At 36.5% G+C, this 23888-nt stretch overlaps 2 protein-coding genes across 2 annotated transcripts; one reads left to right on the top strand and one right to left on the bottom strand.

Annotated features, from left to right (window-relative positions):
• Positions 1 to 353: 353 nt before the first annotated feature.
• LOC578875 (glycosaminoglycan xylosylkinase) lies at positions 354 to 9688 on the bottom strand. The gene is made up of 8 exons (XM_011662762.2): positions 9638 to 9688; positions 7617 to 8323; positions 6748 to 6834; positions 5920 to 6029; positions 4601 to 4772; positions 3700 to 3891; positions 3217 to 3276; positions 354 to 1954 (listed from the first exon to the last, which is right to left on the bottom strand). Exons 2-8 carry the CDS (start codon positions 8231 to 8233, stop codon positions 1747 to 1749), a joined length of 1446 nt encoding a protein of 481 aa, XP_011661064.2. The 5' UTR covers positions 8234 to 8323; positions 9638 to 9688; the 3' UTR covers positions 354 to 1746.
• Positions 9689 to 9911: 223 nt separating this feature from the next.
• Positions 9912 to 20296, top strand: LOC752208 (telomere length and silencing protein 1 homolog). Its single transcript, XM_030997491.1, has 10 exons — positions 9912 to 10053; positions 11316 to 11375; positions 11741 to 11795; positions 13083 to 13153; positions 14278 to 14361; positions 14657 to 14740; positions 16643 to 16771; positions 17322 to 17455; positions 18048 to 18167; positions 19347 to 20296. The coding sequence occupies exons 1-10, from the start codon at positions 9959 to 9961 to the stop codon at positions 19445 to 19447; spliced, it is 933 nt and encodes a 310-aa protein (XP_030853351.1). The 5' UTR covers positions 9912 to 9958; the 3' UTR covers positions 19448 to 20296.
• Positions 20297 to 23888: the final 3592 nt, after the last annotated feature.

The raw sequence follows: 23888 nt of genomic DNA, 5'->3' as shown, positions 1-23888 counted from the left end.
TCATAAAAAGGTTTATCATTGCATAATTTAAAATTCAGTAGAAAAATATTGCATATCTAGAACAAGAAGGAAACTAATCAAGTCCATCCCACTTAGAATGATCTTGTATCTGCACAAGTTTGGAGAAAAAAAAATCACCATTCTGACACAGAACAATTACATGATTTCCATATTTCTAAGGCTCCTTTACAGATATGCCCTGGTAAACTGTGACAGGTTTTTTGTGTACTACATGATTGGCAAGTGAGGATGACAAAATAATAATAATAATATTCAGCTTTTATATAACGCTTAATATTACCCCGGTCATTAGATTCAGTGCTTGCCCGCACACACTGTGTGCACAATCCCCACTCCCTTGAGAGCATTCCAGCCAGGCCGTGACTTGACGCTCAAAAACTGTTTGACCAACGATGATAGAGTGTAGCTGCGTGCAACCAAGGTCCTACTCATACTAACTTATCTGTGTGTCTTATTCGATACATCAAACGTGAAGTGAAGAAATTTTATGAGAAACCATTTTAAGAAACTATGCGTACATGTACTTGAAATTCCTGAAATGAATGCAGATAGAAATTCATGTAAATTCCAGTGTCTTAGAGAATGACCTTTGACCTGGGTCTAGCCATCACCAATGTCGGAATATCTCTCTGGGTACATCATATTCAGTGCATTGGAGCTCATCTCCTCTATGCCTGATTAAGCATATGCAGATAATCTGGGTATACTCTCATTACTCTGGGTATTGGTGCTAATGCATTATTTTGTATACATATTTCATTGTGTTTTAAATTATCCCCTCTTACGTCTTTCTCTACTGCTTCGGTTTTTTCCTCAACAATACTTCTTTTATCAGGAACCTATGATATACAAGAACTGCTTTTAATAAATTCCTCACATTCTACTTAATCTATTAATATATGAATTGAGAATAATTGAGACGTGCTCATTTATACTACATGTATTGTGTGATTTTTATCTTATATGTATGTCTATATTTTTTGTAAAATGTGGGACATATAAACTTGAAACTAACTTGAATAATACATATTGTGTGGTGCATTTAAGTATGCTTATTTCATCAAGACGACCATATCGTTTTTTAGGTTGGCAGATCAATTGTAGATGTCATCACTCATGTTTGCACATCACTGGATCCATTAGCACACATGACATTGTAGATCACACATATCTAGTTGTGCATCATTTATCGCAGACCCCATCTCTATTAAATGTGGTATACATGTAGCAATAGACCTGTTAACTAATGTATTTCAATTTATGCTTGTTTATCTCCCAAACACTGGGTTATCAACTATTTGATTGACCCGCTCTACATAAAGAGTAAACAATGCATAAATCAGTTGTTGCTATGTCGGGCAAGTATTTGGCAAGAGTGAAACTTTTGTTCAAAGAGTATGCATACAATTTGAAAACAGAGAGTTGTTTCAAGAAAACCAAGATGAGCGACAACTTCTTCAAGAGCATTGTCACGACTCCAAACCTGTCATATCTTTTTAGAATGCCATCTCAAGTAAAGTTGAAATTATTGTGGTTTTGTGAAACGGGTTGTTCGCTTCCTGACATCTCTGAAGATTGCAAACAAAGATACAACTGTCACAGAGTTTCGTGAGACAACCCCCGCGTCTATTATAGATCTATGCCGTCAATTCTGATGGAAGGTCTTTGACAATCACGACCAGGACCAGGACCAGTTTCATTTCCTCAGTAGGTCCACGAGTAGACTCAATCCATTAAGACTACATCTTCTCCATGTTTGGTGAAGCAGTTGTGCATGGTGTCAATGATGTCATTGAGACGTCTGTCCAGAGCCTCCAGATGCCAGATGGTCAGGACGGGTGCTATAGGGTCATGTGACAGCACCTGACCCATCACCTGACTCAGACGGCCATCTTTGAATTGCTGTAGAGTGTTCCATGTGCTCCGTCTCAATCTGGTGGTTTTGACAAGATATGGATAATTTCAGGAAGTTATAAACAGTGCACATTTTTCAGGAAGTTACATGAACTAAAAAGAAACATTTCAATAAATTAGAACCTACAGAAGAATGTTTCAGGAAGCCAAAATCTAGTGAATTTGATTTGTTTCTAATTTCTATGGTTTTAAAGAACAACCTTAAAGGTAAAGACCAGTATTGGAAACTCCCCAATTTCAAAAAATGAAATGGAAGCTCCCATTACCAATCATGTGAAAGAATATGTTTTGACTAATACATGATGATAAAAAATTTGCCGGGAAACCGCCTACTAATTCATATATTTGGTAAATTTGTTTCTCTCATGGTCTGTGAGAGATATAGGGTAGTCCCATATACATCTTTCTGTGTATAGTCCTTGTAACTTTACGAAGAATGGGCCAAATTTCTTATCATTTTGATAATTCCAGAACCTTGCAGATGCTAGATGCTAGATGATCAACCTTTTCTGATCGATTCCACAACGTTTCTTTCACAATGCAATCGCATGACCATAACTGGTCTTTACCTTTAAGAATTTAGAAAGCGTATCCAAGTATAGAAATCAAAGAGACAAATTTGATGAATATCATACATAAAAAGTTTACTTATGAAAAAGCTTCCTTCTATTGACATTTTGATAAAAGATTAATACACTTCGACCCAACAGGGTGGGGGGGGGGGGGGGGGGGGGGGGGGGTATGCAACCCTCCGCATCCCCAATAACATTTCCCCTCATAAGGTCCCAAACATTTAAGTTCGTAAACAGGTGCCTGAGCATGGTCATTGGAGCACGGTTTAAGTTTCTCTCATCAGTTTCATTGATCTCGAAATGTGAGACAACAGTATAAAATAAATTTTGCATCATATGGTGTACATACCTCAAACCTGGCTTGAGCTTGTTAGAAAGATGGCTACAATTTCACTTTATACTCTAGGTCTAATTTTATGCCACAGTTTATTCTTTATCAAAAATAACATTAATATTCTTTAATATTTTTAGGACGTCATAGTGTTGGATTCTTGTGTTTATAACTCGATTTTGCTTTCACAATGCCAAGTAATGAATTTCTCTATGTGTATTTCTTTTCAAACATGTACGGTCATGTGTGATAGTGATCGCAAAATGGTATCAGGGAATGTGGGCGTGACTGTCTTTGAGCCATTGGGCCCTGGTTCAAAGGAACACCATCATGACAGACTCAGGCCCACCCCTGATTGTGATTACCTATCAAACTCACCTGCAGCACTGGTAGATTGGTGCCAAGATGGTGCCCTCATCCAAGTAAGGATTTCCAAAACTGAAGTAAGAAAAAGAGGCAAAATTGATGGAATAAGTGCCTTTCATAAGTGAAAGACATGATATATGGCCATCCATTTTTGTTTCATGACTTTATTGAGTTTGATGTCATGAATTTTGAAAAGAAAATTAAGCTTTAAAATGCCTAAATTGGAAACACATTGAAAGATTGCAATCGTTGTCTTTTAAATAAAAATGGGTCACTTTTTCAATTATTAGACAACATTTCTCACCTATGTATATTGTCTTCAGAGACATTACTTTTTATTTTAATGTAGCAATAAAAAAAAAACATACAAAATTGTTGCCAATTTGAAGAACAACATGTGATCAATTTAGCCTTAAAAAAATAAATCTTGTACTGAAAGGGTTATCGGTAATGATTAATCTCCTACTCAGGTTACTGAGCTACCTGACAACTCACCTCTTTGCATTATCCATATGCAGCAGCATACCCCTATCTCCATCCTTCTCAAACGTCTCATACATGTGTCTGTCTGCATTGCCTATCAGGTAGTCAAAGACTGCACCGTCTGTCATGTGCAGGACGAGGGGATGCTGTTCAGGAGGTACCCTCGTCATCAAAGTCACACAGTACTGGTCGTCTGTCTCCCACCTAGTCAATTTAAAGTCCAGACTTAATTTCCATATTTTTTTTCATTAATTTTTTTTAATATCTTTAATATTTTTTTTTGGTTTAAAGCTCCTTTTGATTTTCAGAGCTTTGTCAAACTGTTGGCAAACAGTTTAACACCATATATATATGCTCCAGTGGCAATTGATCTATGGTAAATTTATAATAGTAATCAAATTTTTTAGTCAATTCTCAACCCCATACTATCCTTAACCTTAACCTCTTAAAATTCATCAAGTCTAAACCCAATTGCAACCCAAACCGTCATTATTAGTCCTATATATTTAACTAAACAAAAGCTGCAAACAAATATAGCCAGAGTATACAAGCCACATCCTGTAAGGGTAGGGGTTAATTAATGGTAATATCATTGTATCAACATGCACATATACCATTGTAGAATTGCTCTATATCTGGGCCACTGTTCCAGGATACTCAAGCCCTATCTTGGGATTATGCGTCTATACTAGCTCTCTGGTACTTTTATCCACATCCACACCTCATGCCCTCCACTTCACTCTCACATCCTCCCTCTTCTAACAAAGTTCAAGTTCAATTTCAAGTTTTATTTCCACATCTGATGAAAAAAAAACACAAGTACAATTTATATGGATATATACAATAACAAATGTTTAAATGAAGCATCTTCAAAAGTGACAAATGTTAACAGAGGAAAATACATCCTACTCACTTTGCCTTTTTCCCATCTTTGTACGTCCTTGACCAAAGATGTCTCCACTTCTTAAGTTTGAGGTCAGGGGGCAACCATAAGGTCACTGACCCCTCCATGGTAAAACCGTCCGCACACGCTGCCTCCTCAGGCTTACAGTAATAGCACTTGCCATAGAAACATATATTATTATCTGGAAAGCAAGACAAAAGACAGAACAGGGTATATGTTAACCATATTTGTTTCATTTTATACTTTTTACTTTCCAGAGCATAAAAGCAGTCTTGATGTCAAGTTCATGAAGAATATCACCATGCGTTAGTGGAGATTACAATTTTAGATGCTTGATTTAGAGAAGAACAAATCTCTAATATAAATAACAAATACTCTGAATGATTTCAACCCAAGAAATGTGGATTAAAAAACAGTTTACTGTGCTTGTGAAGAAAGCACAAATACTCTTTAAATACATTGTCGTCGCGTCCTAAGAGTCATGACAGACCCTTTGTGACCCTATTGATGACGTTTCAACCACTTCTATCCTGGGCATAGCTATTAGCCATGCAGATATTCATGCCAGTAATCTCATTTATTCCGTCAGCCCATCAAACTTTTGGCCTTCCACGTTTTTGTTGACCCTCAACATGACCTTGGGTAATGATCTTCTCCAAGTAGTCACCTTCTCTCCTAGAAATGTGTCCAAAATACTTCAACTTGTTCTTATCTATTTTCTGGCACAGGGTGACCTTCGCTCCAATTTGGTTCTTGACAAAATTATTTGATTTATGAGCCTTCCAGGATATCCTTAGCATCCTCCTCCAACATAACAGTCTTTTAAAACAATTAGCAAACCTTAGAGCCCACAGTCATCAATCAAAAGTAGCCCTAAACAGTACTTGTGCTAAATTGTAACATACAACACTGTTGTTGGCTTTCTTCCCCAAATAAGTTTTATAAAGCATTCTTTAAGGGTATTCGCTAGTCAGACACTGACAAGGAATAAAAGTTGTTGTTTTTTGCTGCAAATTTAAATTTAAGTGACATACCGTATGCATCTTGAGAGTACAGATAAACCTGTCTTAGTGGCCTCCATTCTAAAAAGACCACCTGTCTATAAGTGATTTTTTGTTCTCTTCATGAAAGAAATGTGTGTTGTAAGACCAGTCTAGAAAGGCCACCTATCTACAGTGGTCACTTAATCTGTTTCCCTTGGGTGGCCTCCATACATAGGTTTGACTGTATATTAACTACATGTAGGTGTGCAATGATGAAAAATAAGGTGTAGAATAGTTATAAGTCACACTGATAACTGTTGTAAATGTACAAACCATTGTCCTTACTTTTCTCTAAGAAAGTATCATTCAATGCCGGTGAGGCGACTGGAAGTATTTCAGTTTTCAAGTTGAGTGTTCGTCCCACAACAAGCGGAGCTCTCCTAAAGTCTAATACTCTGAAAAAGAATACATTACAACATTTAATGTGATCCTTGGAATATTATACATTTTGTGCTGATTTATGTTGTCAATTCAAGCCTCAGTGTTGTTGTGCATTCCAAAACTATGTGTTATTTTCAAATCTCTCTTACGGTGCAAGTCCTTCATGAGATATGGTGAATTTGTATAAAAGATGCTGAACGATTTGAATTACACATGCTGAAAAACTGTTTATTGAGCTCATGGGAGGTGACAATTGTAATAACTTTGAATTACTGAACTACTTTTAAATATCAGGGATGATTTTCATACATTCTAAGACAAAAATTACCATGTACACTGTAATTACTTTCTGGAAGTGTCAATATGTTATATTATAAAGATGATGAGGCAGATCCTAATCAAATGATTGGTTGAGACTGAGCGTACACGTAACCAGGCATTTATTATGCCTAACACGTAAATTTACTAATGACCGGTCATTAGTAAATACTTATGACCGGTCATTATTAAAATCATGTTATAAAACATCATTTTATAAAACAAATAATACACATCATTTTGTTTGGGCATTAGTAAAATTACCCACACTCCGTACCTTTGAAACAGTCCAAACAGTGTTGACTGTTCCAAAGGTACCTTGTGTGGGTAATTCTTACTAATGCCCTCACTGACATGTACTAATGTACATGTACCTTTGACGTACTCTCTGCAATGCCAATTGGAATTACATACCTATCCAAATGAAAGGCAGCTATTTCTCCATTATGTCTGTCATAGCCTGCATAAGGAGTTCCATAAATTACATGATCTCGTGGATACCTGAATAGAAAGACACAGGAAAGGGAAAACATTTCTGCAAACATCAAAAATGAGATCGAATGGATCTTGAAGATGGTGTTATTCTTATATTCAGGCACGCCATTACAGGATCAAATCTTCAAAATAGAAAACAAAAACAATGTAGAGGTGCCATACTCATAGCCAGGTGGTTCAAACATTTGACAGGAGTCATCTGATCTGGGGGCACTGCACTTATGTCCATAAGCAAGGCAATTGACAGTAGATTGCTTCCCACCACACAGGTGTTACATGGGTAACTAGTACGATGTTAATAATAACATGGTTGGATACTTGGATTGGCACGTGATAAATAATAGATTAATAATTTTGTTTACCCAGGGAAGCCTCTTCAGCTTCAATGCTCTTCTTCCTGATGGCCGTTTATTTATAATATGCTCCTGCGATTTCTAGATACCCATGGGTGGAGAGAGGCAAGCACAAATTAATGTCTTGCGAAAGGACGATATTGCCAGGCCGAGATTCAAACCGTGAACCCTTGAATAAAGAGTGAAGTGATTGAACCACTATCGTACAACACCTGAAACCTACATCATACAGTAGATGTTTAATACCTCAATATGAAGACCAAATAGGTTACAACTTAGATTGTCAATCTCCAGGAGGATTATAATGTATTCTAGAACCCGACTAGAAATGGAACATGTCTTTACCACTTTATGTATAGGATATTGTCCTTAAATGACATTTATAGGCTTCAGGATATACTTATTATCCTTTATTTCAACTTATCATTAACTCACCTCTTTGGCTTAAAAACAACAAGCTGGCCCCCTTCCAGCATTAGCCTTGCCTTGAGTTGAGTTCCTTTGAAGCCCACGTCAGCCTTGGTAATAGGTGCGTTGGCCATGGCGTAGAGCACCGACCCCAGCTCCTTGGCTGAAGATGGCGTGATCTGATTAGATGTCACCCAGCTCTCTGCTTTACTCCAGAGAGTCATATAATCATGCCGCCTCTTTGGGATGAATGTGGGCAGGAGGTCGAGTTCCCAGGGGAGGGACTCGTTTTGAGGTTTCTCGTTGCTTTGTCCATTTGGGGGGTTCCCCCGGATGTTCTCTATCTCGACACCTTGTGGAACTTTCTTCTCTTCCACGGCTGGCTCGCTCTCCTCTGCGTTCCTAAAACCAACAATGTCAACCTCCTTCTCATCAGATGGTTTCTTTGGTTGTCCATCTGCAGCAGAATCAACTATGTGCCCTTTGACCTCGCCGTCACCTGGGCCAGACTGGTAGTGTTCCCTTTTCAAGTTCTTCCCTCCATTGCTGGTATTTGATGGGGCTGGCAAGATTATGATTATCGTCATCCACATGCCCACAGTGAGGGCAGATATAAAGAGAACCCATTTTAATTTTAACCTCATATTTCATCAAAGAAGAAATTTAGTTTATTCATGTCTTGAGTCGGCTGCTATATAGGTCCCAGTAAGGTGCATACATGTATATCATCCTTTCTAGAGAAACAAGAATATCCATGGAAGAATTGTTAAGACACATCCAATGCCACATCAAAAAATTTGTGCACGGAACTTATAAGATCTAGAGAATCAACTTAAAAGTGAGAAAGCCATGATTCTCTTGGGCACTTTGGAGCTCTATTTTTTTAATGAAAAATAAATCAACATTGATTTTCTGCTTGTAATATTACCAATTTGTCAATTCAAATAATTGCATATTAAATTAAAATCTACACATATTGTGGGGGTAAACTTACTTTATTGCAACACTTAAGTAAATGTACCTTAACTCTTATGCACCATAATTTGTACAGGCCGGTACAGCCTACAACAGGGGCCCGTTCCTAGAAACTGTCATAAGTCTAACTTCTTGACTCTCCCATTGAAACGTGTGTTAATTCTATAACACACGTTTCAATGTGATAGTCAAGAAGTTAGTTTCTAGGAACGGGCCCCAGGCGTCATCCATTGACAGTAACAGTTTAAAATACGGCTGCAAGAATTTCAACACGGAGCTTAATTTTGAAGAAGAAAATCCTGAATAAAGGCCCTTAAATGCATCAAACAGTCGCACTGGTAAGTGGAACTGATGTATGTTATCCTAGGCCTAATTTAAAAAAATAAATGCATCAGATATGAATCCGCTAAATTGAGTATTTTGGGCAAATTTTTGTGGCCAGATATGGCCACGTTTGCACCCTATGACTATGTTCGGCTTCTCGGTCTAAAGAGAGGAGCTGACCCTACCCAAATGAAAGGCTAACAAACGAAAGAGACAAAAAAAATTGGTCAAGCTTTAGTTTAGGTTTAGAACTTTATTTTTACTTTTACTAAAAGTTTTAGTGGTGCAAAAAATAACATTTGATTTAAATTTTTAAATCAACATCAAATGAATTAGAAGTAACGTTAGAACAGAAGCTCCATGTACAGATGTAAAGATTGAGACTACGTTCAACATTGGACCGGCGACCAGCGATCTAAAACAATTATAAGATTGCAGAGAAAGTAACATAGCATACAACTTATCATTTCTCACATTTCACAATATTTTTTAGTCATTAGGTCTACATTACAACCCAGCACGTCACACACACACGGCACCTACGAACACCACCAACTTTGTGTCGGGGGAAGTTCCCCGTCGCCAACAGACAAATCACTGCACGAACGCCGCACTTGACTTTTGGTAAACACATACCTGAAATGACATTTAGTTTCTTGAAATAAAGCTATTATACTTAGCAAACAGATAAATGCAGTTGTAAAATTTGAAATAAGAACTTTATAAGATACAAAGAAGCTACAAATTACCTTTATTCACATTTTTGTCCAAGAGCCACGTAACGACAAGACTCTAATTAAACTGGAAACTAGGTTAGTAAAATTCAAGTCGACTCATATTTTTTTTTTTACAAAAAGCTTTTGAACAATCTAAAAGAGCTTTTTGAATTTGTATTTTATTTTACTTTGATTTTCATCAAAAAAGAAATTTACCCTAATTTATAGATAGACCCTCAGTTTGATTGTAGGGAGTCATTTTCATTTATTAACCAATAGTATTCATCGACAATATCTAAAACAGAATTGAGATGAGACTAACTTTCTCCTAGCTTTATTTACGAAAACGAAAAGATGGCAACTTTCAAGGCTAAAAAGAAACGAAGTATTCGGCAACGGAAGACATCTTCTGATTCTGAAGATGATGGACAGTCCAATGAAGATATCAGGTAATTTTTTGGACAATTTTGTATAATTCCGATGTTTCATTCGATATTTGGAATTCATTAACGAACGTCGCGTCGTTTGTGTCTGTGACAGTGTGAGCAGAGTGTGATGGTGAATGATCGGCAATGAATGCCGTTCAGTCCCCATGCCATGGCCATGGTCGACTGGTCCCATTCCCATTGTGCGAGCCGTATGGGTTACCGTCTGTGTATGGGGAATGTTGACAAATTATGTCCAGAAGGTTATTTCTGTCTATTATCAGCATTCTTTTTGTGTATTAAATTAACAGTAGGGGCTCTGTGCACTAGTCCAAGAATGAGGATCGTCCGCATAAAGGAGGATATCCTTGTTAATTAATGCAGACATTGCCAGACAAATCGCTTCCTTGACCTTAAAAACAAGACACTCTGCTGCTGGTTTCCGTTCCCGATCCGGGCGCTGGTAGCCTGGTATTGTGAAAAACCTGACCGTCTACTTTTATGGGTTGTCTGTCTTCCTGAACCAATTGCATACCTTACCGACGATGGGGTTCGCACGTGCGTATATAAAGTTAGCCACTGTAAATTCATGTAAGTAATTCACATTATGAATATGATGATGATGATCAATTATGGTCGCTAACTTCACGCACATGCACGCGCCCGTACCCCATCGTTGGTACGGTATGCATTTGTATTATGCAGCGGCTCACCATGAATCCTGTGAGGAAGTGTATATTATCATTATAATTTTTTAAGGAAAAATACTCCAAAAGAGATAAGAAAATTGACACAAAACGGGTCAGAAACATAACAACTTTTAAATCATGACCATTATTTGAACAATTGATGAAGATTTAGTTGATTTTGGTATGTTTTAGTAGAGTATCTCCACACAGGAATTATGGGTCAAAGTCTGGATATGATTCTGCATTAGCACCGAAAATCATGCAGTTACAGTAAATCACCATAATAAATCAGCTCTGTAACTTCCAGCCAATTCCAAATTAAAAATATTGTAGAAAAATGAAAGAAACTACAAGCACGAAGATACATTGACAAAATGGTGGTAATACGTGGTGGCCTGTACTTCTAGTTCTACAGAAGAAGAAGAAAAAGGCTGCATAAATAAAAGACAGGACTTTGGTGTAAACTGTAAATGCAGCCTGTTGTGTATGCAGGACATGTACATACACATGTATGTGACAGAATATTAGAGTGTAACTTATTTTCAAGTGACATATTTGATGTTAACCTATTGTTTGAAATCCCAATTTATTGTGCAGGAATATCTTGGAGGAAACAAAAGAAGCTCAGAAATTCAGAGAGAGACCTCATGGAGTCAGGTTGGTCCAACATCTTACTAATCCAGCTCATTTTATGTGTACCGGTATCATTAAAATTACATTTTGAAAATAGCTTTTAAATAATGTTTTAAAAACCTGTCTCTTTTTACAGTTTTGCCAAAACAGTTTATTTCTCCAATTCTGATGAGGTTCTTGTTAATATCAGCACAGTGTGTGTTTAGAGTCAGAATGGTGATACCCTGTTAGTTGATGTAACAGCCTTCTGGCCCCCAATAAAAGTATCACTTATTTTCTATACACTCCTAGACAAAAGAACAAAAATGCCCTAATGACAATATTTCTCTTTCATTCATTGATTATTTGCTATGAAATAATGATCTGAAATCTCTGTGTGCCCTTTACAGTGCTACAGCTCTTCTCACAGGCAAGAAAATGACAAAAGTAGAGGAAATGAATGATGTAAGTATAATAAAGAATGAGAGTACAAAGTACATGTACATGTATAAGAAAGAATAATAATAATAATAATAATAATAATAATAATAATAATAATAATAATAATAATAATAATAATAATAATATTATTATTATTGCTTATATAGCGCTTAATACGTCGGGAATGTCGGGAATGTCAGAATGAATGTGCATATTAATTATACATGAAGGTAATGAACGTGATAAGAGAGTAATAACCCTCTTGGAATCACACATTCCAAATGAATAATGAAGATTATCATTATCACACTTTTCTTTAGATTTGACCAGAATATATGTGTTTTGCACAAAATGAACCATTATGTAAGCAACAATCAATTTTGCATCTTCACAATCTGTGCTGACACTCATTATCTCAATAGTTTTCCAAACCATCTTTTGTAGAATAGATAGTGTGTAAGCTGTTAAACATATTTCATGTTTTTTTTTTAATTAACACATATCTTTAAATAAAAACTGAAAGCACATCTTTTCAATTTACTGCAAATCTAAGCATATCAGGAGCTCTAGTAGTGCAGTAGAATATATATCTAATGTTGGATAGTTTCTGCGCTCTATAAATGTATTATTATTATTATTATTATTATTATTATTATTTATATAATATTGACTGGCCTTGAGGGGTATATCAGAAATATTGACCAAGCTCAGATCATATTGCCCCGAGTCGAAAGACGAGGGCAATATGGTCTTAGCGCGGTAAATATTTCTGATATCCCCCGAAAGTAAAGCCAGTCAATATTTTTATTGTTATCCAAATCAGACATCTAGAGCAAATTCAGAAATCCACCATGACAATCTCAAAGAACTGAACAAACTTTGTCAAACCAGCACTGTGCATCCAGTGCTTGACGAAATTTTCTATACACTGCAAACAGTGTGCATTTGGTGTGATTATTACGTCACAATAGAGTGCGCGCAAAGTGCGCAGGTTCTCGTACGCATAATAGATGCACAATGAAAATGACAAAATATGGCGCAGTCAATACAAGATGCCCGGATGCGAGACCGTGGAAAATACCAAGGTATATTTTCACTCGTCTCTACACGCAAAGTCAATACGCGCAGGGAGACCAAGGAAAATACAAAAAATATACCCCTCCGTTCCCACTGCTAGTGGAAACTAGGGCAATACGGTTTTGTAAATGACCAGCTCAGATGTCTGATACGGGTAATAATATTAATTATTTAACATTCTCTTTGTTTTTTTTCTTAAATGTTTTTTGTTTTATTTTTCTTATTTTGTTGAAGGATGATCCCTTTAATCTGAAGGTCGGCGGGATGCTGAGCCTGAAAGAAATTAAGGACAGAAATAGAGACAGGTTGGTCGTATAAAATTCTGTTACCCTCGTAAAGCTGATGATAATTCATATACAGTTTAACCTGTCTTTAGCAACCGCCCAAGGGAAACACAAAAAGTGGTCTTTGTAGACAGGTTCCTTTTGTACATGATTCCATGAGAAACCATTTTCAGAGAAACAACAAATGTGGCCTTTGTAGACAAGTGGCCTTTGTAGACAGGTGGTCACTAAATTAGGTTTGACTGTATATTGGAAAATAAAAATTCACAATTATGTTTGAAGGGCAAAAAAGCTTGTTAAATTAATATTTTTCTGTACTTAGGAATACATATCCTGCATTATTGAATTGGAAAGTGCTATTGTAAATCGCATATCACTGTAGGAGCATTGGAAGCTCATTTTTACTTGGAATAGTGAAGTATTGATGATGAGGCAATTGCAGAACAGAAATCATTCTACTCATTCAACTGAACTTAAAACTGAAACCAAATAAGCCATTGCCTATGGTTACCGATTGGCTCTAGTTGTACTCCCAGCAGAATAAGATTTAATTAATATGAATTATGAATTCTATTCTAGGATCGTATCTACAATTAATTGAATACATGGATGATGGCTCCAAGTGCTTTAATATTCACCTTGTCACTGGATTCAGGCTTGTCCACATACAATTGGCGCACATTCTCCACTCCCTGTGGGGCATTCAAGCCAGGCGCCATTTTACAGACACTCACAATGCCGAGCAAAGAACAGTTACTTTGGCATCGTAAAGGGTACCCATTTAACACTTGGATGGAGAAATTAGTACTCAATGGCCGATTCAGATTTCATTGACATGCCCAAAGAAAAGTTGTAGTTAAATTTAAAGGTCGTCTGTCCTAGTGTTGTCAGGAGGGATTAGACCACCCAACGAGGTCACTGACAGGTGGCTATCTCATCAAATCAGCTCTCAATTAGCGTAAGAAAAAGAGGATCATGGAGGGACCAACAGGCACTGATTAGGCATTGTTTTCTATATAGAGGGAGCAAGTAGCTACAAGTAGTACAGTGGGGCTGTAATGGCGTTTTCCATCGTCGTTGGATGATTTTCACCGAAGGTCAATGACATGTCTGTTTATCCCTTCTTACTCCCTTCTTCTCTCCAGATCTGATGAATCTGACCGAGATGTTGCCAACATGGGGAGCACCTTTGCAGTAGAGACCAACCAGAGAGACGAAGATGCTGAAATGTGAGTCAATATTCAAATCGCAAGTTCGGAAATTTCGGTTTAGATTTTAACAATTTTACACATTTATCTTAATGGGATGTTTAAAAAATATGTTAATTTCTAACATTTTTAAAGAGAATTTTCACCTTTGATTGTTTACAATACCGTCATATTTTTATTATACAGGAGTTGCAATTTATATGGCATTTTTCCCACTGGATACAAATCTCTTTCGCCCAATTCAGTATTTACTTCCTTGAAATACATTTTTACTGTATTAAAAAGTTTGAAAATATTTCCATTGTTTCTTTTGCAGGATGAAATACATTGAGATAGAAATGAACAAGAAGAAAGGATTAGATCTGGATAAAGAATCTGACCCAACAAAAGAGGGAGCTAAGTAAGTTAAGTACAAAAAAGGACAAGATGTTATCATCTATTGTTCTTTGAAATGTGATTTGTTGTATTTTGTTCTTGTTCTTTTTGTACTGCAAAACTCCCTGTATTTCATGATTTGAAGCTGTTTGAAATTTAATGGGACATTAGTTTTTCAGATAAAATTATATAAAAGGAAACCTATCGAAATTGCAACATTGGGAGCTTTTCTCTTGCTTTTTCCCAATTTGTCTGTGTATAAGGTGTTCCCATGAATTTGCCTTTAAAGATGTTTCCTGATGGCTTCTCAGTTCGCAGCTACATATGGATAAATTGTTATACTTTAGATATGTTATGAAACGATACTTTAAAGGGATCGTTTAACAATGTTAAATCTGAGATACACGGCCCTACGTGTTATCAGTGTCTGTGATATGGTGTAATTTTGAAGCCCTAAAAAAATTGCGCTTCAAAATGATCAAGAAGTGCCTCAAAAATAGTAAAAATCTGTGAGTGACCGGTTTTACCATACTCGTTTCCCCCAATAGACTGTAGTGTTATGAAAACCGTCAGGCGAACGGTTTTCAAAATTTGTAATTCCAATCATAAATATCTTGATAATCAGACAGGCGATCGGCTTGTAAAAGTAATGGGGTTCCTACCTGACCTAAAGGTTTATAATTATCATTGAATTATGAGCTAAATCCAGAATTTTGTTTCAGAATCTGAGACAAAGTTACCGGATCCCTTTAACTTCAGCATGAAGCTAGCTTTTGACAAGACTTAGGTCTCTGCTGGCTCTTCCACTCTCAATTTATTTAACCTACACAGATTTCTCGCTTACAGTGTATGTTATATCATTTTTATGTCATGTATTAATGTGTCTGTTTTTATAACTTGTATTTATATAAATTTGTTATTTTATTGTTGTTATCTTTTTTATGAGTGGAAATAAAGTTGAAAAAATGAGTCAGTCAACATTACCAGGCAGATTTTTTTGTTTTCTTGACATGTAAAACTGCAAGAAATATTTGCCATGCTATAACAATAAAAGTGAACCCTTATCATTTGTATCATAATTACACACATGTCTGGCTCAGAACTAAATATTTTCCTTGTTTAAATCTTTATATGCTACAAAAAATAATCTCCCTGTGCCACATCGCATTACCAAAGGCTTCAAGATTATCAAACTTTTTCCAAGTGCAAGATTTATCCCCAAGCGATGATAAAAGGGTTGTCATGGAGCTAATCAAAACCGGAAATAAGTAATTTTGCAAAGCCATTGTGTTGCACAAATCAACCCTTATCAATTAGTATACAAATAATGAATGGTTATGAGTTCAATAGTGCGAATAATTTCATTCGTTGAAAGATTAACATTAATTCTATTCAACTCGGCTGACGCCTCGTTGAATAGAATGTTAATCTTTCAACTCATGAAAATATTCGCACCATTGAACGAATGAAAAACATTCATTATTTGTTTTATACAACATCGAAGAAGATCTAATAGAACGTTTATCAACAAATTATGCTTTACTCCTTATATTAAAGATAAATTCAAGTTGGATTCAAGCCTTCTCGATTACATTCAGATTGCCTTCACGTCAGATACACGCAGGGATACGCGCGCGCACGGCAGAGAGGTACGCAGTCTGCATATAACCAAAAATGCACGACCGTGCAATATACCATCTATTGAATATCATGTGACCAACAATCCTCCAATCAAATGACAGGGATCCACGTAGGTGTTGTATAATACCTCTTATTTGGTGGAGAAGTACATGTGTTGCAAACAAGCGACGGTGAAGCAAGGCGAAGGAAGCAACCCAAAGTGTGAATGTTTGGCTACCAAATATGATTGGTTTGAAATTAGGGTTGTCTAAAGCCACTAAAACTCAACTGTTTGTTTCCCCCTCAGACATAAAACCCCAGAGGACAAGCTCTATGAGCTACCTGACAACCTCAAGGTGGAAGCTCAGAAGAGCTCAGAAGAAATGCTTTCCAACCAGATGCTCTCTGGAATACCGGAAGTTGATCTTGGAATAGAGTAAGTCAGTCTTTATGTTAACCAGATAAATATTGAATTGAAGACGTTGTGCAGAAGCTACGTACTTGGTTCCCATACATTGTAGTTAATGGGTAATAACCATTGTCTTAGAGACCCATGCAGATGTGAGGCAGTGAACTGCTTTTTGGTTAAAAATTGCCATGATGGAATTGATGAGATGGGTGTAATGTGCTTTACATCTCTCTATCCTATGAAATTCTGATAAACACATCAAATGTATGCATAGGGGCCATTGTTGTGTGCAACTGTGTGTATTTACCTTAAAATTTACCTCATGCCATTCATTCGTTCATTTAGGTACGGTATAAGCAGTTCTTTAGCCAGGGAAGGGGAGGGTGGGGGGGGGGGGGGGGGGGGGGGTTATTTTAGCATATTTTTGCTTTCCTACGAGGTTTGTATTCCTAGTCCAGTGATTAAACCACTCATTCAACTAAAGACACCTCTAGTCTACAAGCCCATGCATCGTTTCGCACCCTACCGCCAAGAACATGATGCCCTTTCTTTCATGTCTTTTTAAAAATCATTTCAGGGCTAAGATCAAGAACATCGAGGCTACTGAAGATGCCAAGCAGAAACACTTAGAGGAGAGGAGGAATAAAAAGAAGAACACAACTTCTTTTGTACCAGCTAACATGGCTGTCAATTATGTGCAACATTCAAGATGTGAGTGTCAGAAACAGGTTTAACAAATTCTTTCCAAAGTAATTTATGCAGAAGCATCATTTATTGTTTTTATTATCTTCAGACAAAGCTTGCAATAATAGCTTTGATGACAGACATCTAATGAAAGTGCAACATCAGACTATATTCTAAGCTTGGAGAGTTGAAATTCAACTTTATATCAGGTTTGTTTCAGAAAAAACAGAAATTTGTGAGAAGCGAATCTTTGAAAAAATGTCAAGAAAATTTTATAAAGGATAAGTAGGTTACACATCTTTACTTTATTTCTATGGCTCCCCTTGTGAGCAGACCTCCTTTTGTATTTACTGAGGATAATCAAACCTTTCTATCTGCCTGGATTTTATGAAGGTTGAATTCAAAATCTTTCTCATAGAGAAAGACTTCTGAAATGATGTATCCAAATTTTTTCAAGACATAGATATGAAAAACATTTTAATGAGAAACAAATGAATGGAATTCATTTTTTGTCTTCTTTCCCCTCCTCCTCCTCCTCCTCCATCTCTCTCACCCCCTCTATCCCCCCTCTCCTCCCCCCCTCTCTCTCTCTCTCTCTCTCTCTTTCTTTCTCTTTTAGATATGCATGAGGATTACTATGCCTCTAAGCATCAACGCAATCAACAGCGCCAGAAGAAGGAAGAAGAGCCGAAACCTAAACCTGTCGTAGTAGGAGATGCTGACCAACCAAGAAAACCAGGTAAATTTATATTTTACTGTTATGAACTCAACATTTTAGCCTGCTTGTTTAAAATGTACCAATCATCAAAAACGTTTTGCTCTGTGTTTAGGGGGTCCAGTTCGCTATACTGTATTCAAAATGTGAACATCGAACGTTAATCCTTTGAGGGGTATTGCAATCTCAAATACTCTCTCGACAAACACTAAAGCAACTTGTAAGTAGAATTGATAGGTTGATTTGAGACATTTTGACTGTACCCAGTACCCACATTATCTTTAATGTGATTTGTACACTTAACCCTAACGAGGCAAGGGGGGGGGGGGGGGTTATGCCCCACCCCTCCTCCGCAATTTTTCTGATAGTTTGGGATCGCCTAGGGATGATGCCTGCCACTTGGTGACTATTTTCTTTCAAGTCTTGCGCATCTTTTAAAACAAATTTTTCGAAACTTGGACCTACCATTACAAAGTCACTTGACCTGTTGTCTTTGCATGTCAGCCCAAAAATTGCTCTGTTTTGTGATTTGTGTACAAAACATTGAAATATCATTTTTCATAAAATAAAACATTGGTTATTTGGTCTTATTATAGTTTAGGTGTTTGTTTTGGGGGTCAAAATAGTTGACTTATAGTAAGAAATGAAATAAAACAACAAAAACAATAAAATACATCCGTTATTAATAAAAACTAAGAAATACATAAGTTATGAAAACAATAGATAACGTAAGGAATGACCTGGCTCTTCCAAATCAGTTTGTTCTATTATTCCAAATAGTCTCAAGAATATTGAATAAAAAACAAATTTTTAAACATGAGAAATACACGATTTATGGGTAGAAAATGATTTATTAATAAATATGCAAATGAGTGAACTTTTTAAACAATTGACTTGATATGCATGCAAAATAAGTCCAACTAAGAGTTAAGTTCGACTTTAATAGAATCTTTGTGAAGCACCCCCCTGGTCTTCCAATCTTCTCTTATCATGCCATCTCTGCATTACTATCCAACCATAGTACTGTTCTATGGCATCAAGAGAGAGAGAGAGAGAGAGGGGAAGGAGGGAGGGAGAGATAGATATTTTCTTTGGCAGGATTAGCTGCCCACATTACGAAAGAGGTTAAAATATCACTATTTGGCATTATATTCTATGAGATCCAAGTCAATCATCCCATCATATCTGATTTTGTTTGCACAGATCCTCCTGCTCCCAAATTCAAGAGGAAAGTTCCGAATGCGGAGAAGGCCACCGATGATTATCACTACGAACGCTTCAAGAAGCAACTTAGGAGGTACTGAGGGAAGGTCAGTTTGTGAGCGTACAAAACTCCGTGCAATGCTTCCAGAAAATGATGGGGAGTTGAGAATGCCCGGAGAGTTTTTGATGATTTTCACTATGAAATTTCAAGAAGCAGCTCATTTCAGTCTGTGACCATTCAAACCCTGTGCGATACTTCCAGAGAGAAGGATGGGAGTTAAGAATGCCAAGAGAGTTTTTGATAATTTTCACTATGAACGTTTCAAGAAGCAGCTCATTTCAGTCTGTGACCATTCAAACCCTGTGCGATGCTTCCATACAGAAGGATGAGACCTTGTGCATGTAGAGAGACAAAGGGATAAAATGCCATCTCTGTAATGTACAGTTCATATGATAGATGATAGTGATGTCATTAGATTCTCTGTGTTTGTGATAAGGAATGATAACAAGTTCTGTTCCTGCATATTGCTTTTGAATAATACTAAAGCTCTTGAATTCGATATGATAGAATTATACATGACAAAGAAGTGTAAAGAAGTGTACAATGAAAAAGCCACTAACAAAAATATAATCGATTACAACAGTTGCAGGGCCTATATCACGCATATAACGAGTATGACGGGGTGATGAATAAGGGTTTTAAAGAAAAAATTCACTTCTCATGTCAAAAGTACTGGTCCATTTGCTCTAAAATTTGTAGATAGTTATTATTACGTCATTTCTAGAAAAAATTTCAACCACATGATTTACAATGATTCTAAATTCATTGATTTGCCAAGTTGCTTCCTTTTATCAAATATACGCGTACACCAATGTGAGGACAGACTGTGCGGATAGCATACCGCACAGATCATCCCTCGTGCTAGTAGAAAACCTGCAGAAAACCTGCATGCACTATGAACATGACAGACAATGAAAGCGGACAAAATATACAGTTCCTCAGGTAGACAAAGGAACATCCCTTCACTGCTATTATGTAAAAATGTGTAGAACAGGTGAATATGCATGTGACACCTGTTCTACACATTTTTACATAATAGCAGTGAAGGGATGTCCCTTTGTTTACCTGAGGAACTGTATATTTTGTCCGCTTTCATTGTCTGTCATGTTCATAGTGATGATATGTCAGACGGACAAACGGTACTGGTAGGACAAACGGCGCGGTCACATCACTTTTAAATGAGCATATGTCTAGATCATTTCACTGTAATTCTTTTACTCTCTTTGTTTCCCTCATATTGTCCACTGAGAATTGAAAAAGCATTACTTCAAAGTCAGGGGTTTGATCATTTTTATTTACTTTATTGTAGATCTTATTCTTTCCTTTTTAATTGCTTGGATGAATATTCATTAATTTATTAATTTTCCAAATTTTGTTTGTAAACAAGAGGGCATAAAGCTGGAATTTATGTCATTTTTACACATTATTATAATCAGAAACAGGACAATATTGGTGCGGTATGCATTTTCCAAATCACAATTTAAAAACAATACAAATTGGATAGCCTGCTCAGCTCTGTTGATATGAAAAAATTGTTCTTCCATGGGGTCTAGAAAATTGAATACAAAGTGAACGTACAATAGAATTAAAGTTAAACAGTAATTTTATTTATAGTCGTAAAAATTGAAGACATTGTAGAAAACACAAAACACATCTAGAACTGTAATTAAGGGTATATTGCCTGACTCTCTTTTAATGTCCTGTTGTGTTTCTTTATGAGTTGGCTGAAAAAAGGGAGATTAGTTTTTGTTCTGGGCAGACAAAATACTAAACACAAACACCACTTGAAAAAATGTAGTGATGGAAATTGAATTTCGTAAATGAAACTGTAAATATATAAATTTGTAAACTTCATTTTTTATATTAAATCTTTGTTGGAATCATATGTGCTTGCTACCAGAAGTCATTTACTTTTCATTTTGTTGGTAGTCGGATGTATGCATCATAATTTTCAATAACAATATTTAATTGCAATATCTAATTTCTCTGTTTATTTCATCTCGTTTTTATTTTGTATGTATTGCACAAACCATGATTTATAAAAAATATCATAAATATAACATATTATATAAATCTGGTGGTATAGAAAGTAAAACATTGCAAAAAGATTAAAAGTAGTACATCAAAATATTGGTTACATAATTATTGGGGGTATAACATTTATGTAATTGTGTTGTACAGTAGGTTGGAACATTAAAGGTACTATGTCCCATTTGCAGCTAACATCAAATTTTGTAGAACTTTGCAGGAATTATGAATATGTCACGTAATGTCCTATCTGTGAAATTGAAATGTTAGCAGTGTCCTATTATTCTAATTATGCAGGGAAACTTGTTTACATTCTAGACTTCACTGTCAGACACTATTGAGTGACAGAACGACTTCTTTTTTTATGCCTCCGTTACGAAGTAGCCGGAGGCATTATGTTTTCGGGTTGTCCGTCCGTCCGTCCGTCCGTCCGTCCGTCCGTACGTCTGTACGTACGTCTGTACGTACGTCCCGTTCTCGTGATCACGTTATCTGAAGAACGGATCAATGGATTCCTACCAAACTTTGGTCATATATGTATCTAGCAAAGTCGATGAACTGATTAGATTTTGGGGTCAAAGGTCAAAGGTCACAGGGCTCATTATGTATGCAAAAACAGCTCGTGATCGCGTTATCTGAAGAACCGATGGATGGATTCCTGCCAAACTTTGGTCATGTATGTATCTTGTAGAGTCGATGAACTGATTAGATTTTGGGGTCACGAGGTCAAAGGTCAAAGGTCACAGGGCTCATTATGTATGCAAAACGGCTCGTGATCGCGTTATCTGAAGAACCGATAGATGGATTCCTGCCAAACTTTGGTCATGTATGTATCTTGCAGAGCCAATGAACTGATTAGATTTTGGGGTCACGAGGTCAAAGGTCAAAGGTCACAGGGCTCATTATGTATGCAAAAACAGCTTGTGATCGCGTTATCTCAAGAACCGATTGATGGATTCCTGCCAAACTTAGGTCATGTATGTTACTTGCAGAGCCAATGAACTGTGTAGATTCTTGGTTCATAAGGTCCAAGGTCATGGGCTCATTATGTATGCAAAAATAGCTTGTGAACGCATTCTCATTAGAACTGACAGATGGATTACTATTTAACTCTGGATATCTTGCAGAGCCAATGAGCTGAGTAGATATTAGGATCATGAGGTCAAAGTTCAAAGGGTCATATATGTATATGAGAAATTGTTTGTAATCACGATATTCTGAGAACCTGTTAATGGATTACAATTGAACTTGAATTTGAAAAATTTCTTCTGTTTTGGTTTGTAAAATTGCTCTATGACGGAGGCATCATTTTCGACTGCGCGCAGTCGAATTCCATCTAGTTCCTTTGGTAATAACATACATTAAAAGAGCTGTAAAGGTACATGAGCATGTGTCTACATCAATAACCCACTTCTTGCAATGTCCAAAATTAAACTGATTGAATCTTTGCGCAGTCAAAACGTACAACCATTCGATACAAGGGTGTGAAAATCAGAATATTACTAAAATGATTGCAATCACTAAAGTCGATTTGACAACTAATGCTTGTTATTTTCCTACCTAAAGACATTTTCAAGCCCTTTAGTTTTGAGGGAAGTTATAAATTAGGATTATCTTTCAAATGCCGTTGGAATTAACATTTTCTTTTTTGGGGCCTGCAAATGGAACATAGTACCTTCAACATTAAGAAAAAACAAAAATGGAAAGTTTATAAGGTAAAAAAGAAAAAGAAAGTGAGTTGAATATGTAACAGAAAAGTGGGGTGAGGGGTAAAAAAATATGGAGAGATGATAAGGTAAATAGAAAAGAAAGTGGGTCAAATGAATACAGGAGAAACAGAGAGAGGGAGAGAAAGAGACGGAGAGAGGGTGAGGGAGAGAGGGACAGAGAGAGTGAGAGACGGAGAGAGTAAAGGGAAAGGAGTTTAGATCAAAATAACTAGTGAGAGAAAAGAAGATAAAGGAGATATAAGAAAAGACAGTGGCTCTAAGATGACAAGCAAGAGATAATTGCAAAACATTTACTTAAAAAAACACCCTGCACTAACCCAACACGGACACATACAGGTATGCCTACCCCTGAAATAATGTAGATTACAATTCAATCATTCCTCTTGAGCTTGCAAATAACTTTTGTGAGGTGTTTGAAAGTGTTCAGAAAAGGTGTATTCTTCTTTTCAGATTTGAACCATTCATTTATTGCATTTATGCATGCATGCACACAGGAGATATACACGCTTGAATCTCGCTATTTGGCCTCTATGATATAAAAGAAGTATCTGTCCAAATATGCAAGTGCTTTTGCAATATACTTTAAATTGTTGACAATATCCAGCACTTAATCTGAGAAACACTGACGAGAAAGCGAAGAAGTGTTTGTGAAGAAAGTAGGCTTCATAGATCATTCTGAATAGCAAGGATATATTTCTAATTTTGCACTCATCTTGCACTCGC

This window comes from Strongylocentrotus purpuratus, unplaced genomic scaffold (genome assembly GCF_000002235.5).
Source record: "Strongylocentrotus purpuratus isolate Spur 01 unplaced genomic scaffold, Spur_5.0 spur5_scaffold_4, whole genome shotgun sequence".
NCBI classification, from domain to species: Eukaryota; Metazoa; Echinodermata; class Echinoidea; order Camarodonta; family Strongylocentrotidae; genus Strongylocentrotus; species Strongylocentrotus purpuratus.
This window is presented reverse-complemented; position numbering and strand designations above follow the sequence as displayed.